This window comes from Pongo pygmaeus, chromosome 10, assembly GCF_028885625.2.
Source record: "Pongo pygmaeus isolate AG05252 chromosome 10, NHGRI_mPonPyg2-v2.0_pri, whole genome shotgun sequence".
Lineage (NCBI taxonomy): Eukaryota > Metazoa > Chordata > Mammalia > Primates > Hominidae > Pongo > Pongo pygmaeus.
In genome coordinates this window covers 18,842,210-18,857,087 of record NC_072383.2, presented here as the reverse complement: position 1 = coordinate 18,857,087, position 14,878 = coordinate 18,842,210, and the positions used below count along the sequence as shown (strand labels likewise).

Genomic DNA, 14,878 nt, shown 5'->3' with positions numbered 1-14,878 from the left:
TCTCAAACTTCTGACCTCAAGTGATCCATCTGCCTCAGCCTCCCGAAGTGTTGGGATTATAGGTGTGAGCCACCGCACCTGGCTTGGTTAATTTTTTAAAGGAGTCACTTGTTATACCAAATTTATTAATTTGCCCAATAACACTTACTGGACTCTTTGTCTGGTGCTGCTTTAGCTGCTGGTGACTAAATAAAATTTTTTTAAAAAAAATCTTTGTATTATTCGGTAGGAGTATACAGAAATCTAAACAAACAGTAGGTACTATAAGAGAAATTTACAGGTTAGACCAAGCAAGGGAAGAAAAGATGGACAATTTTGCCCAATGATACAGGAAGGGTTTATACAGGAAGTAAAAGATGCATCCCAAAAGATAATTATGTGTTTCCCAGATGGGCGAGTGGAATACTGTGTTCCTGACACATGGAGGATCCCTGGCAGAGGCCTGCCTTCTCAGTTCATAGTTAGGGTAAATAGATCAGATGCAAAGAATGACTGGTGGACAGTCAAGGAATAGTTAGGGTAAGTAGATAAGATGTGAATGACTGATGGATAGCAAGAACGGGGAATGGGGTTAATTCTAGAGGTAAAGATGCAGAGATAGGTAGGGGCCACACCACAAAAGGCCTTGTATGCTTTGCTAAATGATTTGTGCTTTGCCTTATAAGAATTGGAGAGCTATTGAAAAATTTTACAAGCAGAGTTGATTATATGAAAGAAAAAGGGATATTATTATTGAATGTCAGGTCTTTGGTCAAAGGAATAAAGAACCTTACCCAAAGAAGGGGAGACAGAGATTGTCATGGTCCTTCCTATAAGATGGCAGATTTAGTTTGGAATGGGAGGGGCCATGAGGTATGCAAGAATTGAAGGTCACATGCCATGTTTCAGGACACAGTCTCCATTATTGTGGTAAGAGTAGAATAGATGGTGCTATCTAACATCATCCTCTTCTACAAATTCTGACACGTATGTATTAATGGAAAAGCATCATACCGGGAGTCAAATTGTCTTCTAAGAAAGCCAGATCATCTGAAAGAGCTGAGGGGAAGTAGGCTGGGGAATTTTCTTCTGCTTGAGGTGGGAAGAATACTGATCTGAGTGAAGCAATAGAGACTGCAGGGAAATGACTGAGAGCAAGCTGGCAGAGCAGTGAGGAAATGCAGCAGTAACCATGGAAAAGCTGTGAATGAGGCTGATGAGCCCCCTGGGGTTCTGAGTAAGGAGAGGGCTTCAGTTGGGTGCGGGGAGCAAAAAAGTGGAGAAAGACAGTGATAATGTTAGGAAGGTACTTTATCTTCTTGATTTAACAAATTTTTACAGAAGAAGGAAGTGGGAGCCAGTCACCCCAAATTAAGCTTACACATCTATAGATGTTTATTGTCAAAAAACTTGATTGTTTAAATAAATTTGTACTTCAGCTTATGTGAGAAAATTGAGAAAATGGAGATTACCCACATTATCAGAAGGGTTATCTTTTCTTTGTTATACCTGGACTCCCTCCACTCCTCCCTCAAAGAGAGCATATTCCTGATATGCACAGTGTGTGAATGATTAATAAGTCTTCTTCTTTTTTTAATTTCCCTTTTTTCTCAGTTCAATAATGTGAATTGGACATTTGTCTAGGTTTCTAAATGGGCTTTTAATCTATTGAATTGAACAGTCAGTTATCTATTAGCCCTAGCATATTTATCATACCACTGAATCAAATCAACTGGCAGCATATTTTTTTAAATTACATCCTTTGCTTTTTAAAAAAAGGGGGAAAAAGCTGACATTTATTAGATAAATGATCCAGATAGAGTAAAGATTAAACTTACGTTTCGTTCCAATTGACCAAGAAAAAAAATAATTTCTTGACTGAAATATTTCTGTAGTTTCTCACTTGGCACAGCTTCTTTCCAGCATATGTAAGCCAACAGGTAAAAGAAAACGCTTTGTAGCTAAAATGAAACAACATCAATTCAATATGCTTAGCACTTTAAAGAAACTAGCTTTCTATATGGGTCAATTATTTTTGTAGTCAAAAGTCAAATGATGAAGTGATGACTGCTTGCATAAAGCATGCTTTAAAAATTGCTTTAAGAATTTAGGCTGAGTATGTCAAAAAGACTGTGGAATAGGAGGCCCTAAGACCTTCCTTTATTCATGTAGAGAAAAATTCAACAATATGCTGACTATTTCCTTTTGTAAGAAAACCAGAAACCAGTTAAGAGGCTCCTGTATCCCAGGTGAATTCAAAACCAGCCACGTCAAAGTTGGTAGAAAAACTTGTGGCACTCAGTTACCAGAGCCTCTTCCCTGGCACAGGGTGGCATGATCAGAAAGAAACTCTCAACTTCTGGCTTCCCAACAAGAAGGGAAAGAGAACACGGGGACATACATCTAACACTTAGACTTAGCACCACTGAGACTACCCAAGGAACTAGCTTTTGTCTTTCCTGGATATAAATGCTGACAGGAAATGTCACCAGTTTAGGGGCCACTGAAAACAAAGATGATGGTTTTTGCTAGCACATACTTGCTGTTGCTTCTCTCCACAACTCAGCATAGAATGATTTTTTAAAAAAAACCCAATTTATGGCTTCTCCTTGGGTAGGAAAAGAGTGGATTCATGTGTCCAACATTCCAGTTTTGAGGCTACTATCAGAAGGACTAGTTTCTGTCTTGTCTGTCTTGGAGCACTGACAGGACCCTGCATACCCTAGGTGCCTGGAGACTGTTGAGAACAAAAAAAAAGTTGGGTGGCTTCTTATTGTTCCAGAGGTCTTATGGTACAGTGGACAAAGCCTATATACCTTGTCAGCCACTCCTTGGTCAGGGAAAGTGATGGGGAAGAAAGGAGCATATGTCCAACACTTCAGGTTTTAAAGAGATTGCCTGAGGGACTGGTTTCTGTCTTATCCAACTAGAAGCACTGATGGGAGGCAGCATACTTTAGATCCACACTACTGAAAACAAAAAGATCTGATCACCTCACAGAAATTCCAGAGAACCTGCAGTACCACAGACAGACACCAGAAAAAGCAAGAAAACATGAGCTCCACAAGACAGAAACCAGCAAAATCCCTCTAACTGGGAATTTACAAGTACAAGCAGAGTGAAGATGTGCTCATATGAAAGGTTTGGAAGGCACCCAGAATCTCTAGCCAGGCTTATTTTTGAAGCTTTTTTTTTTTTCAGTGGGAAGCCAGACAGACCACAAAGACTGACAGAGTTAGCTGTTTTTGCAAATGCACATATCTCAACACAAGGTAATAAGGCACACAAAGAAAGAGGGGATCATGACCTAGCCAAAGAAACAAAGGAACAGAGCAAATCAATTCTAAGAAAATAAAGATATATAAATTACATGACAAGTAATTCAAAATATCCATCATAAAGATACTCAATGAAAAATTATGGATGAATAAAATGAGAATATCAACCAAGATATAGAAAATATTATACAAATAAACAAACAGAAATTTTGGAGCTAAAAGATACAATAACTGAGTTGAGAAATTTACTACAGAGATTCTGAAGCAGAATTGATAAAGCAGAGGAGATAATCAGTGAACTTGAAGACAGGTTATTTGAAATTATCCAGCCAGAGAAGCCAAAAATGAAAACAACAACAACAACAAAAACCCCACAAGGAACTGAAGAAAGCCAAAGAGAATAATGGGCACCATCAAGCAGGCCAATATGTCAATGTATCATTATAGGATTTTCAGAAGGAGAAAAAAGAAAAAGAAAAAAAGAGGGAGGAAAGCTCATTTGAAAAAGTAATGGTGAAAAACTTCCTAAATTTGGGGAAGAAAATGAACATCCAGATTCAGGAAGCCCACTGGATGCCAACTATGAAGAACCCCAAGAAGACCCCACAGGGACATATTAGAATCAAATCATAAAAAGTCAAAGATGAAAAAGACCATTTCACAAGCAGCTAGAGAAAGTGACTAATCATGTACAAGAGAACATTCATAAGATTATTAGTGTATTTTTCAGCAGAAACTTTGTAAGCCAGAAGGGAGAGAAATAATATATTCAATATGCTGAAAGAAAAACAAAACTGTCACTAAAGAATACCATATTTGATAAAATCATCCTTCGAAAATGATGAAAGAGAAATACTTTATGAGGTGAATAAAAACTGAGGGAGTTCCTCACTACAAGACCTGCTTTGTAAGAAATGCTAAATACTATCCTTCAAATTGAAATGAAACAATGCTATAGAGAAACGCTAAAGCATATAAAACTATAAAACTCACTGGTAAAGGTAAATATATAGACAAATACAGAATACCGTAATGGTGCTAAATAAATTACTTTTAACTCTGGTATAGCATTTAAATGATAAAAGTACAAAAATAGCTACAACAATATATTAATGGATATGTAATATAAAAAGATGTAATTTGTAACATCAATAACATAAAGTGTGGTGGGAGGAGAAAAAGAAGTACAGAGTTTTCGTATGCGATTGAATTTAAGTTGACAGCTTAAAGAAGGTTGTTATGAATATAAGATATTTTGTATAAGACTCATGGTAAACACAAAATGAAACTTATGGAAGATACACGAAAAAAAAACAAGAAAAAAATCAAAACATATCATTACCAAAAAAATCAAAGCAAGTCACTACCTCCCCCACAAAAAAACAACGAACACTAAAAATACACAGCCAGAGAGGAAAAGGCAAAGAAGCTACAAGACAGAAAACAATGGACAAAATGGCAATAGTAAGTCCTTTACTATCAATTACTTTAAAAGTAAACAGATTAAATTCCCCAATCAAAAGACATTATCCATTTAACCAACAGCATGGCTAAATGGACAAAAAGTATATAAGATCCAACTAGATGCTACTTACAAAAGACTCAATTCAGATTTAAGGACACAAATAGGCCAAAAGTGAAAGGATAAAATAGCTATTCTATGCAAATAGTAACCAAGGGGAATAGGGGTGGCCATTCTTACACCATGAAAGTCAAGTTTAAGTTAAAAACTATAACAAGAAAAAGAGAAGGAGATTATATAATGACAAAAAGATAAATTGATCAGGAAGATATAAGAATTTTAAATATATCCGTACCCAACATCAGAACACCCAATATATAAAGCAATATCAGAACACCCAACATATAATGCAAACATTGACAGAGCTGAAGGAATAAATAGACAGCAATACAATAATACTAGACATCAATAACCCACTTTTAATAAGCATAACAACCAGACAGAAAGTAAGTAAACAGAGGATTAGAACAACACTATAGACCAAATGGACCTAACAGATATATACAGAACATTCCACTCAGCAGGAGCAGAATACATATTCTTCTGAAGCAAACAGGAAACACCCTCCAGGCTAGATGACATGTTAGGTCACAAAACAAATCTCAACAAATTTAAGAAAACTCAAATAATATCAAGTAGCTTTTCTGACCACAGGAGAATGAAATTCAAAATCAACAGCAGAAAGAAATCTGGAAAATCCACAAATAGGTGGAAATTGAACAACACACTCCTGCAAGACCAACAGTTCAAAGAAGATATCAAAAGGGCAGCTACAAAACATCTCAGAACTGGCAGTGCTTACAGCTTGAGGAGAGCATCCTGCCCAGGTGCAGTGGCTGCCATTGAGATCCACCTGAGACCTTTTGCCTTCAGCCTTTTGCCTTCAGCCTTTCAGCACTCCCAGGCTGCAGCTCCTGCACCTGTTCAGCTTGCTCACTCGCCCTACCTTCCCTGTAGCCTGCTGCACCGTGGAGTTGGCATTAGTGGCACCAGTGGCAGTTGAGCTGGTCTGCAGCAGCAAGTACCAACATTTATAGAATGAGGAAGAGCCTGAGGAACCTGAGAAGTCTTCAGGTGAGGTTCCTCCACCTTATGGCGTCAACTCTGCAGAGAGTATGGTATATTTGACTACACAGATGAGTCTAATTTTCCAAAGCCCCCATTTTACAATGTGGTTGCAAACATTACCAATTTATAATAAAGTCATGAGAATCAAGGCTGAAGCTCTTTCTTTGGTTCCTGGAAGAGATGAGGATTTTGTGGGACAGGATGATTTTGATGATGCTGACCAGTTGAGGATAGGAATTTTTTTTGGTTAACTTTTGTCCTGGCATTCTTCTTAACTGGGCTAAGTTTTTTTCCTGTCTTTTTGCCTCACTGCTTCAGTGGCAGAAAGGTATGACACCATTTCAGAATTTGGTCTCTTTCTAATTAAGTGGGTCCTGAGAGTCAGATTTCTAACCTGTTTTCCTTGATACTTTGATGGTCAGCACTGCTGCTGTGAGATGAACCAAATGCTGAGTTAAGGTGCCCGATCCAGTGTGATGATCACAAATTATTAGACATCTTGGGGTTGAAATGATCTCAGACTATCCTTACATTTTAAATGGCTAAGAATCCAGCTTGCTGGCATAAAGCCAAGTGTGGGATGCAAGTGCCTAGTGGACCACTTCCAGTAAGCAGAACTGGCAAATGTTAGTTTGGTAAATAAACTCAGCCTAAAGTTGGCAGAAGAAAAGAAATAATAAATATGAGAGCAGAAAAAAATGGAATACGGAATATTAAAAATAGAACTACCATATAATCCAGCAATCCTACTTCTGGGTATTTATCCAAAAGAACTGAATTAAGATCTTGAAGAGCTATCTGAACCCCCATGTTCATTTCAACATTGTTCACAGTAGCCATGATGTAGGAAGAATCTAAATGTCCACCAGTGGGTGAACAGATGAAGAAAACATGGTATATACATACAATGATATATTATTCAACCTTGACAAGGAAGAAAATCCTGTCATACTACAACATGGATAAATATTAAGGACATTATGCTAAATGAAATAAGCCAATCACAGAAACACAAATACTAAATATACCACTTCATGAAAGCAAAAAGTAGAATGTTGGTTACCAGGGACTTGGAGATAGAAAAGGAAGAGGAAGAATTTTAGCCATGCCAGATGAAAAAGGTCTACAGATCTCCCATACAACAATGCACATGTAGTTAACATTACTGTACTTTACAATTAAACTTTTTTAGTAGGGTAGATTTCATTTTCTGTATTTTTACCACAATTTTTAAAACATTGAAAAAGAAGAAACAATATGCTATTGTTCTGGTAAACATAAATTATTTAGCACTAGATTTTTGTATAAACCTCTAATATGAAATTCAGCATTGGAGCCAAAGTTTCTAACAATGCTTATTCACTTTGCAATTTTAAATTGAATGAGAATTTGTGTGCATTAGATTTTTAAACATTTAATGAACTCATAGGATAACTAACAATAGTGCTAATATTTCACGGCAGTTCTGGAAAGTACATACTGTGTTTGAATATTTTTAACTTAAATGTAAAACATGTTTGTATACAATATCTGATGAGCTTTCCAACATTAAACACACGCACACACACACACACACACACCTCCTGACAAAACTATAAAATCTTGTAAAAAATCTTAATAAGTAAAAACAGTATTAATTTAAACTATTATATATGTATATAATAGAAATTCTCTGCAAGTAGCAAATTTTCCCACATATCTAAACAGCAAACAGGTTTTTTAAAATAAAATGTTCTTAACATTTTGAGATATCTTTTTTTAGTTTTTATAGCTGTCATCTCTTGATCTTTTATATGTACTGTTGCCTAACAATTTAATGTGATAATTAGAATGAAAGAGTTTGGTATTGATACAGACAGGAGGCAGGGAAATACTAGACAGAAAAGGGTGGGATACCTGGCAAAGCCTCACCCTCAAGCCTGGACCTGAAGCCCAAAGTGAGGACATGTCTTCCTGTTTTCCCGCTTGAATGTTACTTTTTGGCCCACCCCACCCCAAATCCTATAACCATAAAAACCCCAGGCTCCAATGACAGATGGGCAGCAGAGAAAGAAAGAAGAGAAAAAGCAGCTTGAGGTCAGCAAGAAGCAGCTTGACTTCAGAGGGGCGGCTTGACAGCGGGACCTTTCAGAAGATTTCGGCCAGGGACGGCCAAACTCCAGGGAAAGACCACCTTCCCACTCCATCTCCTTTCCAGCTCTCCATCCCACTGAGAGCCACTTTCACTGGCAGTGAAATCCCCCACGTTTACCTTCTTCAATTTGTTCATGTGACCTAATTCTTCCTGGACATCAAACAAGAGCTCAGGATACAGAGGGCTGTCACACTGAGCTGTTAGACACTTAAGCTGTTTGCAGATGGCAAAGCTAAAAGTGTACTGTAACACATGTCCTCTGGGGTGCCAGGGATTGCAGGTACCCCCCAGATGCTGCCACGGGGCCACATGGAGTTCTACTCCTATCAGCACCCAGAAGCACTTGTCCTGGCCCATACACCCAATCACTGGCGTGCTCCCCCTCCTGCGAGGGGTTGAGTGCTATGGATTGAGTAAATGAGCCAACCCCTTCATGAATCCTGTGAAGGGGTCAAGGAAACTATCCCATTTCATCTGGGGGCTTGCCCAGGATACTTCAGAAGGGTAAGCAAAATTTGGATTTGTCTCTCCTTGTCCTCAGACTTTCCTCTGAGCTATGCCATTTGCAGGGGATAGGATGCAACCTTCCATCTCTCTCCTTCTTTTGGGTAAAAGGAAGGTTGGCTGTGTTTCTCTTCATGGAGGTCTAGTTGTCATGTGGGACTGGAATAAAGTCCTGGGGAAACTGAAGGCCTCTTGCCAAGGCCATTCCTCAGTATTGCCAGAAGTCCACAAGACTGGACCTGTTCCCCAAGTGTCTATCAAGGTGTCAGCCAAGACCACCAAACTTTTCCTTTGATATCTTTCCTTCCTTCTTTTGTGGTTTGAAATGGCTCCTGGCTCTTCTTTTATAATGTTAAAGGTTCTACTACAAACTGCAGCAATGATACTAGGCAGAATGTATGTTTGGTCCAGCCATCAGATATGCAACTCAGAACAATACAATTTCCATATGTTCTTAGAGGTGTGACCCCAAACCCCAGTGGCCACAGGTGTGTGAATGGGATGGGCAGGTGAATGGCGGTTCCCTTCTCATCCCCTCCCCTCCAGGCTTGGGTGCCTGGGCATGTCCATGGCATGCATGTGCTGTGCCCAACAGCCAAGTGGGGTGGTGGGAGTTAGCGGTGCATGCTGTCCAGGCCCCAGGGTAGTCTTTGGGGCCAGGGACCCTATGCAGCCGGCTGGCCAGTGCTTTCTGCATGCCGTCCCCTCCTGCCACAAGCCCATAGACTCTTTCCTCGTCTGGCAGGGAGTTCAGCCTGGTTGGAACTGGGGGAGAGATACAATGATTAAAGTAACCTATTTGTAGAGAGCAAGAGGGTCTTTCCCTGGACCATCCCCATTTGCTCTTTAAATTGTTTTTGTTCTTTTTTCTTTTCTAAGTGAGAGGTTTCTTTTCCTACCTCAGCACTCTGCTTATGATAGGGAGGCAACAAAAGAGTGAGCCCTGCTGGCTGATAACTGCAAATTTGGCAGGGCCCATTTGGGATTTAATCTAAAAGGACCCTGAAATACATTTGTTCCCAACTTGATTCCAAGCTTCAGGTTGAGACCTTAGGAAGGAAAACCAGATCTGAGGGATCCAAGCAAGGAAACAGGCACAATGTAAATGGGCAGGACCAATTCCTCCTAATTAAGCCTCCACGTCATGGAAGGAGGCCATGCTCCATGGCACAGATAAGGCCCGGGAAACCCAAAGGTTGCTGATAGTAGGGGGAATGGAGGCATGGCATAAGTGAATGTGGATAATTCCTATTTTCTGAGACCTCCCTGCTTCGTGGGTGCAGGCTGCAATGGCACCTGTGGGTGGTGTCTGTCTAAGGTCACCAGGACTTGAGAATAAGAAGACAGAAGAGAAAGGGGCGATGCCTGCTTCCCCTCCCTCGCATCCGAGTTTTTGCTGAAAGAAGGAAGGGAAATGAGGGATGCCTATTTCCTTGTCTTTCAGAATGGGCAACCAACTGTCTCCACCATCACCAGTTTATACTCTTCTGGAGTGCATCCTGAATGACTGCGACTGCTTTGACCCTCAAAATCTGGAGGAAAAAATGCCTATTAGCCCTTTGCACAAAGGTTTGGCCAAATTATGAGGACTAGCTTGGTCTCAGGAAGGAACCATTCATTTTGATATCATCTGGCAGTTGGAACTTTCCTGTAAATGCAAGGGCAAATTGTCTGAGACCCCATATGTGCAGGCTTTCTTTACCTTGCAGGGCAATCCAGACCTTTGCCAACAGTGTAGAATTGATCCATCCCTCCTATTGGCCATCTCAGGAGAGGCTGCAAGGGGCAGTCTCAGGGAATTAAAGAAACAAACCCCAGAGGCACCTCCCACAGGGGAGCCAGCTCCCTTCAGCCCTGCTCCTCCGGATTCTCCCCATCCTATCTCCAGCTTGCCCCCTCCTAGAAATACCCTAGATAAACCCCAGTATCACTCTTGCCCCTCCAACAGATGCCTGTTGAATTTGGCCCCAGTAAGGTCCAGGCCCCCTTCTACCTACAGGACTTAAGGCAAATTAAGGGAGATCTTGGCAAGTTTTCAGATGACCCTGACAGATATAGAGAGGCTTTCCAGAAGTTAACCCAAGTATTTGAACTCTCCTAGAAAGACGTTATGTTACTTTTAAAGCAAACCCTGACTAACACTGAGAAGCAGACTGCTCTGCAAGTGACAGAGTGATTTGGTTATGAGCTTTGTATCACATATAGCATCAGGGAAGGTGCCGAACTTTATCCAAATGAAAGAGATGCAGTATCAATGGATGACCCTGGAATGGATCTCAATGATGAGATGGGAGAATAGAAGAAGAGACACTTACAGGTGTGCATAATGGAGGATTTATGTAGGACTTGGACAAAGCCTCTCAACTATACTGAGCTATTCATGAAAGACCAGGGATTTGATGAGAATCCCACTGCCTTTCCGGAAAGACTGAGAGGCCTTGGTAAAGCACACATCTCTATCTTCTGATTCTGGTGAGGGATAACTAAACATAAAGGATAAATTTATTACTCAGGCAGCCCCTGATATAAGGAGGAAGCTGCAGAAACAGGCCCTGGGAACAGATACTACTTTAGAGGACCTCCTGAAAGTGGCCAACTTGGTTTTTACAATAGAGATGGGGGGACACAAGAAAGAGGCAGAAGCTTTAATGGCCACCATGCAAGCCTACAAATCCCAGAATCCTCAAGGTGCACCTGTTGACTGCTACAGATGTGGCAAGAATAGTTATCTGTCTTATAAAGTTTAACTGCTCCCATACAAGGTTTAATTTCTTTCACCAAAGTGAAACAGCTTGGGGTACAATGTTGTTAGCATATTTCATTTCTTATTTCTGTAATCTTTGGCACTAGATTCTTTCCTTGTATAATACATATATTTGGCCCATGCATACTTAACCTTGTAAAACTTGGTGTTTTTTTTTCCTCATATGCCTAGAGGCCATCAAACTCTGAACAGTCAGGCAACTGGAGCCTTGGACAATGGCTCCCTTTTGCTAGGGACCCTTAGGTAGACTTTAGGGAGGAATTTGACTGCCGTTTTCCCCAAAACAATGCCCCCTGTCAGCAGGAAGTAGCTAAGATTGGTCATCTTCCGTATTTTAATGGCACTAAGATGTGCCTCTTCAGAGTGGGGAAGTGATATGGACAGGAGGCAGGAAAATACCAGGCTGAAAAGGGTAGGGTCCCTGGTGAAGCCTCACCCTCAAGCTTGGACCCACGGCCCAAAGTGAGAACATGCATTCCTGTCTTCCTACTTGAATGTTGCTTTTTAGCCTGTCCCACCCACCATCCTATACCCATAAAAACCCCAGGGTCCACTGGCAGAGCAGCTGAGTGGTGGAGTGGCAGAGTGGCAGAGCAGCAGAGTGGCAGAGAAGGAAAGAAGAGAAGCAGCAGTTTGACATCGGCAAGATGCAGCTTGACTTCAGAGGGGTGGCTTGACGGCGGGATCTCAGAGAAGAGTTTGACCAGGAATGGCTGAACTCCGGAAGTAGACCACCTCCCGACTCCATCCCCTTTCTAGCTCTCCATCCTGCTGAGAGCAGCTTTCATCAGCAGTAAAATCTCCTGCATTTACCATCTTCAATTTGTTCATGTGACCTGATTCTTCCTGGATGCCGAACAAGAGCTCGGGATGCAGAGGGCTGTCACACTGAGCTGTTAAACACTTAAGTCATCTGCGGATGGCAAAGAGAGCACTGTAACAGATGCCTTCTGGGGATCCAGGGATTTTGAGTACCCCTCCTAGACACTGCCATGGGGCTACACAGAGTTCTACTCCTGCCGGCACCCAGAAGCACTTGTCCTGGCGCCTGCACCCACTCATCTGCATGTCCTCCCCTCCCATGAGGGGTTGAGAGCTGTAGGCTGACTAAACAAGCCAACCCCTTCATGAATCCTGCAGAAGGGTCATGGGAACTGTCCTGTTTCAGAATCAACTCTAGTAACCAGTTAAGGATGAAGTATACTGAAGTATACTCACTTCTGCTGTGGTAAACAGAAGGAACTTTAGAGTAGAAAGACATCTGGAGTTGTCATAGATTAGTTCTAGAACTGTAATTTCTTCATCTGCAAAATAGGTATGATAGTGCTCTTGTGTCACTGGTGTGAGGATTAAATAAAACAGAGTTGGTCTTCTGTATCCCTAGGTTATGCATCCACAGATTCAACCAACCACAGATCAGAAATATTTTTGAAATGACAATAAAAATAAAACAAAGGGATATATTGTGAGAAATGCATCATTAGGTGATTTTATTGTTGTGCGAACATCCCAGAGTGTACTTACACAAACCTAGATGGCAAAGCCCACTGCACATCTAGGGTATATGGGGTAGCCTATTGCTCAAAGGCTACAAACCCGTACAGTATGTTACTGTCCTGAAGACTGTAGGTGGTTGTCAATATTGCCTCACAACACATTTCTTAGAACATAATTCCCCAAGTCATAAGCTATGCATGAGTGTATTTACATAGTTTACATTGCACTAAATATTATTAGTAATCTATAAAAGATTTACAGTATACAGGATGATGTGCATATGCTATGTACAAATACTATGCCATTTTATGTAAGGAGCTTCAGCATCTGTGACATTTGTTATCTCCAGGGGTCCTGGCACCCGTCCCTTGCAGATAACAAGGGACAACTGTAACGCAGGTAAAGTATTTTTCCCAGTGCAAAACTCATAGAATGTGCTCAGTTAATAGTAAGTACTATGATGAGGATAAATCAGCAAAACTCATAGAATGTGCTTAGTTAATAGTAAGTACTATGATGAGGATAAATCAGAGGATATAGGACTTGTTTGTTGTTCTTCTACCAGAATGCTGGTAGAAGATTTTTCTTCCGCTTTATTATCCTTGATTTTTATAAGCTGGACAAAACAAAGCAAAATGGCATAGAGGAAATGGTGACATGATTGCTACATTAATTTTTAGTCTTTTAGTTCTAATTTATAATGTGAGGCTATATTTTTCACTTTAAGAATAGCTTTGACCATATTCCATATGTTTTATTATATATTTTTATTACCTTTAAGTTATAATGTTTTCTAACTCCTTGATTAATAAAATTAAAAGTACATACTTAAATTTATGAATATATTTATTTTTTGTTACTGTTTTCTAAATTGCATCTCAGAAAGTGGATGAGATCTTTATTATATAGGTTATTGGAAATTTGCCTACTATTTAATATTTGGTCACTTAAAATAAATATTCTATATGTGCTTGAGAAGAATTTGTATTTCCAAATTATCTTCTGTAAGTACAATATATATTTATTGGATCAAGCTTATATATGCTCACTCCTATATTCTTCCTAATTTCTCATTAATGTATTAATTCCTGAGAGAGGAATATTGGTATGCCCCACTATCATATTGGCCCCATCAAACTCTTTGGATTTCTGTCAATGTTATTACTTTGTTACATCTTTCTGGTGAATTGAATATTTCAATACCATGTCAGGACTTTATATTTAATGATGCTCTTGATTCAGAGTCTATTATGTTGGTCTTTATGCCAATATTTGGTTGGTATATGCATCAGTATTTATATTGAGAGATTGTGCCTGTTTCCCACACATTCCTTAATGTGCTAATACGATGAGCCAAGTTTATAAATTAGACTTTAGTGACATGAATGGAAGACATAAACTGCACACATGTACCTTTTAATGGCAAAGGTTATGGGACAAGGAACCTCTATATGCCATTCAAATCTTCCCCATAAAAAGGGCATCCTCTTGATGAGAAAGAATTTTAGCTTGCCCCTGTGCACACAGTATCCCATAATTGAAAGTACTGTCAAATCATTTTTTGCATAGATATGCTTTATTACAGGTACATATTATGCATTTTTGCATAATTATTTTTGCATTCTATTTATCAATGATACCGTACTTTATGAGTGACTTAAGGGATTTTTTAAAAATAATGTTTACTGACTTTTTTATAATCTCCTCATATAACAATATGATTCTGCTGAACTCTTATTAATTATTACTAACAATCATTTTAACAGTTGTCTAGTCAACCACTCTTACACTGCCACTAATTGCTCTGGACTCACTTTCGCTGATTCTGGCCCTCTTGACCTCAGGCACTTAGCTTTTCACCTCTATTGTAATATTTTCTTGGCTTCCTTGGAATATCTCCTGGTCTACCTTCCTGTATGGTCATTGCTTCTTTATAGTTTTCAGCTCAGCTTACATTTTTGCCCTCAGTAATAACCACGACATGGACTACGTATTCCTGCTGTCGAGACCCATGTAACAATTTCACAAACCAAGTATGACACATTTCTCTATTCAAGGGATTTTGTTCAAACATTTTTAACAAATCTTTATCGAGTGCCTATTGCATGCCAGGATATGTTTTAGGTACTAGA

The 14,878-nt window shown here is 39.8% G+C and overlaps 1 protein-coding gene across 1 annotated transcript in view; it reads right to left on the bottom strand.

Annotated features, from left to right (window-relative positions):
* PIK3C2G (phosphatidylinositol-4-phosphate 3-kinase catalytic subunit type 2 gamma) overlaps positions 1-14,878 on the bottom strand; it is a 379,881-nt gene that overhangs the window by 291,640 nt on the left and 73,363 nt on the right. Inside the window, exon 11 of the mRNA XM_054443284.2 lies at positions 1,818-1,940. Within this exon, the coding sequence (XP_054299259.1) occupies positions 1,818-1,940 (123 nt within the window). The remainder of the gene's footprint in view (positions 1-1,817; positions 1,941-14,878) is intronic.